The sequence below is a fragment of the Propithecus coquereli genome, unplaced genomic scaffold (assembly GCF_000956105.1).
Source record: "Propithecus coquereli isolate 6110/MARCELLA unplaced genomic scaffold, Pcoq_1.0 Scaffold143, whole genome shotgun sequence".
Taxonomy (NCBI): Eukaryota; Metazoa; Chordata; class Mammalia; order Primates; family Indriidae; genus Propithecus; species Propithecus coquereli.
The window spans coordinates 2,575,755-2,580,374 of record NW_012138636.1 but is presented as its reverse complement, the minus strand read 5'-3'; the positions used below and the strand labels follow the sequence as shown (position 1 = coordinate 2,580,374).

Sequence of the window (4,620 nt, the reverse complement as noted above, 5' to 3'; positions counted from 1 at the left end):
TTAAAATACTATAGATGCTTCTAGAACAAAAATAAATGTTTATATATAATATATTCAAGGAGGAAACAAATTATAGTGCAATAGAATTTAGGTAATATTTTGAGCAATTCCTGCTAACCATTGGCAGTCTAGTCAAAAAGATCTCTTACAGAGTAGTAATAAAAGCTGTAAATCATGCATTCGCACACAGAAAATGCTATCATCATGGTTCATCACCCTAGCTACCTTTAAGAATTCCTGGAGTCCACTTAGCCCTTCAGTCTGTTTGGAAACCACAGTAGTAACTGACAAGTTACTTAGTGTCTAGTTACAGCAAACATGGCACTAATGTCATTTAACAAAAGACAACAGACTAGTGAAAAAAACGCTGTTTTAGAAAAAGAAAAATCCAGTTCCCAGTGCAGCCTTTGCACTAAGAAAGAGATCCTAAGGAAGTCACAATCGCTATAGGACTTTGCATTTCTCATCTTAAAACGAGAGAGAACTTGAACAGGGAACCTGTTACAAAACCTGGAGAAACAATGTTGTAAAAAGGAAAGTCATCTCTTTCAAATAAAAAAGCCGTCATTTTCAAGGAAGTATCATGTATATTTTTAGTATCTTTTCTTTTTCATTCACTAGAAAAATATTCGTGCATGTGAATGGCTTAGAAAAGATTATTAAAGTAAGGCTAAAATTTCTATTATCTGTTATGAAAACACCAAACAAAACCTATAGCAAAAAGCTAGCTGAGCTTCTAACAAAATACTGGGATTTTAAAAGTCAGAGCTCAATGAAGAAATGAGTGAGTTTATTCTAAGATAATAGAGTTAGGCAGCATTCTTTTTTTGCCTTCCATATCCATGACAATAACCAGGTCCTCGCTAGCTGACAAAACCAGTCTTGGCGAGGAGTTAAATAAAATTACAGAAGAAAGGGGTACCATTACTTTTTAGGGCTAAAGATAAAGCAAGCACTAAGTCCTGCTGTCTTTCTAGGGGAAGCTGTATGGAAATGGGAAATGAATCAGCAGAGTAAGAAACATTCTGCAGTTTCTTAATAAATGTTACAGCTTGATAAACCTTACCACGTATTTAAAGAAAGGACCTATTTTATACACAGACAACAGAAAGTTTTTGAACTAAATTACAGCAATGCTCCATTACCCTCATCCAATTGTCAAAATTCTGAAACGTGTATTTCAAGGTTCTTTCCACTGTAAAGGTTAAAGGGATCACTTTAGAGAGATTTCTTACTTCACAGTTAAGCACATGGTATCTTCTAATAAAATGCACAGGCAAGAATACTACTACCTTCAGATAAGAGCCAGGGTAGGCATCCATAAACCCTTGAAAAGGTATGAACAATTTTGTGCATATGAATATTTTGGTGAAGGCAGAGATCATAATTTTTATTGGATTCTCAAAGGTGTCTGTGTCCTAAAAAGTTTCAAGGATCACTCTGCAAAGCACCACCACATGCTTCATTTAATTTCATGTCACAATTTGAATATTCTAATAAAGGTCTTTTTTATAGTTTATAGCATGCATTCTCAAGTGAGGTGATATTCGTCCCCATGAGGGCAAAAATTGGTTCTTGAGGTGTGAAAAAAATCTTCGATACCATAATAGTTTTGGGTCCTTACAGTACTTGTACCTTATAGTATCGAGTATATCTGTGATAGTAAAAGTTCATGTGAGGGGAGTGAAAAAGAAAAAATATTTCTAAAGAGGCTCCTTAGAGGAGCAACTGAAAAAAAAAAGGCCGAGAAACACTGGTTTACACTAAAAAAGCAGAGCAATAATTACATGGGTGAGTACTAGTGCAGGGTACATTCAAGACAGGAGCAGAGCATATTTCTTTGCCCCTCACACAGCAAAAATGCTCCACGTGAAATGGACTCTGAAAACAAGCTAATGAACAAACAAGTGCATGTGCCTATGATACGTCCATTGCGATATTTCTATTTTATCTACATTACTATTCCCATGACACTTATAAGACATATTTAATACCCACAGCAAAGTTATGCAATAGTTGAAAATCTCAACTTTTAACAATTAAAATACTCACTTTCTTCCTGCATCCGGGCTAGAATCTGCACATCAGTTACATCATTTAGCTTATAATTGGATCCAATTGAATCTTCATCTAATTCTGAAGCACTTAACTCACTATCTATAGACGACTGAGGACTGAGCGGAGGATTTCTGTCTGATGAGCTTTTCAAGTTACCTTAAAAAAAAAGAAATTTTTTAGTGAGACCAATATTGAATAAATGCCTGTTGCAAATTAACTTCATATTATTAATATATCCTCTGATTCAATTCATTACTATTCTGCCTCTTCTGTTTACAAAAATTCCCTGAAATTAAGAAAAATGAGAACTATAGAGACTCCTTTTTTATATACTACGGCATAAATACAAAACATATTTTCATTCAAGTGTAACTTCTCTGTTCTCTTATGGAATAGTTAAGTTTTCAGCACAGTTCCTGCCAAGTAGCTGGTGTTCAATAACTATATGTTAGAGAGGATTTCAACTTGTACAAGATAGCTAATTAAACTGCTCTATAAATAGATGAATTTATGAAGTAGTGTTTTCCTCTCCCAAATTCATAGTCATTAACAAACACCATCATCTCTTCCCCGAATAAGAACAAGAAAACTACAATTTGAAGAAAATTAGATTCCTTAGAGATTTAGGAACAAACCAGAAAAAGAACACTATTTCTCCTACATCACGCCATGTTTACAAAATTCCTTTGTCAAATTAGTAATAGGGATCCAAGGAGTTCTCTGAAGTTTAGTAGTGAAGCACGCGAAATAGGATGAAAAAAAATGGCTAGATTTTTAAAAAGTACTTTATCATTCTAAACCAAAAGGGGGACAGAAAACAGGCCAGAGGAATAAATATACACGTCCAAGAGTCTAATGTGTTTCTAAGGAAATGCTTTCATCAGATCATCGATTTGTACTGAAGAATAATAAAATCCCAACACTGTCACTAATATTTCTAATACAAATTTCTTTGAAACACTTGTTTTCCAGAATTCTTCACCGTAATAGTCAGCTTCAACATGAAAGGCATGTAAGGAGAGCAAGAAGAATACAAAATAATTAATCTTTATATTATTACTGAAAGAAGAGAATAGTGTACATAATAGGAAAAGTACTACAAGGTCAGGCTTAAATAATGCCCGAATCAAATTCTTTAAACAAATATTATAGATTTAACTTTTTAATGTGATATTGTTATAGGTGAAATAAGCAGCAAATAACAACCTATATACTAAGAAAAGAGCAGAGTCAATAAACTGCCTCTTGAGAGCTACACTAATGAGAAGGGAAAAATGAAACTTAATAACTGAGAAAAAGTTAACATTTCAAAGGTCTTCCTATTAGAAAATTCAATGTAATTATCTCAATTTAAATTAAAAAAAAATCTTATAGTAGTGGAGAAAAACATATTAATAACCCCAAAAATGTTTTCATTATTTTAAATTGTGTATGTAAAATTTGAGGTGATTAAAAATATCTTAATTTTTTTTTTGAAACAGGGTTCCGAAAGTAACAATATCTTAATTTTTAAAGGCATTATAATAATTAGTCATAACCATAGCAGCGGTAAGAGTAACTGAATAGGGGAATGCCAGGGAAGAGTAAGCCGCACAGTCGCAGTCCCAGTCACAGAACCAGAGAACACACTTTCCCTGGTTCGCAGCAACCTTTCCCTCCCACATCACTTACAGCCCCTTTCGCTCTCTTGGCACATTCACATATAACCTCATACTGTTATGTGACTGCATATCACAGCTTATTAAAATTCCTATAAAGAACTTTTAACTCTGTAGCTTTTGCAACCCCAGCAAGCTGTTCAATAAGGATCTACTGATTAAAAGAATCAAGCTTGTGATTCCATTTAAGCCAGATCAAAAAACTTCTAAGTACATGCTAAAGAAAATTTTATAAATGCAACAACTGGCTTATCTTTGTACCCCTGGTGTTTAGTACAGTACTTGGTGCAAAGTAGCTCTTCAATATTTTCTCTAACAAGTTAAAAGTTTCATAAATTAAATGAACTTGAACAGTTGATGAATAAGTTATCTTTTGAGGTAGTACAGTAGCTTAAAAATCATTCCTTAATAACTTCATTTTGTTTTCTCCTTACCTGAATTTCCAGGAAGTATAAGCTGTTTGACTATAGGAGGTCGTACTGGGGTTGAGGATGGAGAATTGAAGCCACTGCTGTAGGGACTACTGGCGTTTGGACTGTAAGGACTTGTGTAACTCACAGAGTTGAAAGGATTATTATATAAAGTCTGCCTCTTGAGAGCTGCATTAATGAGAAGAAGGGGAAAATCAAACTTAATAACTGAGAAAAAGTTAACATTTCAAAAGTCTTCCTATTAGAAAATTCAATGTAATTATCTCAATTTAAATTAAAAAAAAATTCTTATATAGTGAGAAAAACATATTACTAACCCCCAAAAATGTTTTCATTATTTTAAATTGCATGTGCAAATAAAACAGAAGCCACACTAAACAACAAAATTAATACAGAATGAATATCTCCTAAACAGATTAGCCACTTAATTCACTTCCATCTTCTTGGAAAGTGTATTCTTCAATACCTGCTGT

General features: G+C 33.4%; 1 protein-coding gene across 1 annotated transcript in view; it reads right to left on the bottom strand.

Annotated features, from left to right (window-relative positions):
* SLAIN2 (SLAIN motif family, member 2) overlaps nucleotides 1-4,620 on the bottom strand; it is a 57,641-nt gene that overhangs the window by 29,678 nt on the left and 23,343 nt on the right. Inside the window, exons 3-5 of the mRNA XM_012639895.1 lie at nucleotides 4,151-4,315; nucleotides 2,053-2,214; nucleotides 1,146-1,195 (exon numbers count right to left, since the gene is read on the bottom strand). Coding sequence (XP_012495349.1) covers nucleotides 1,146-1,195; nucleotides 2,053-2,214; nucleotides 4,151-4,315 — 377 coding nt within the window. The remainder of the gene's footprint in view (nucleotides 1-1,145; nucleotides 1,196-2,052; nucleotides 2,215-4,150; nucleotides 4,316-4,620) is intronic.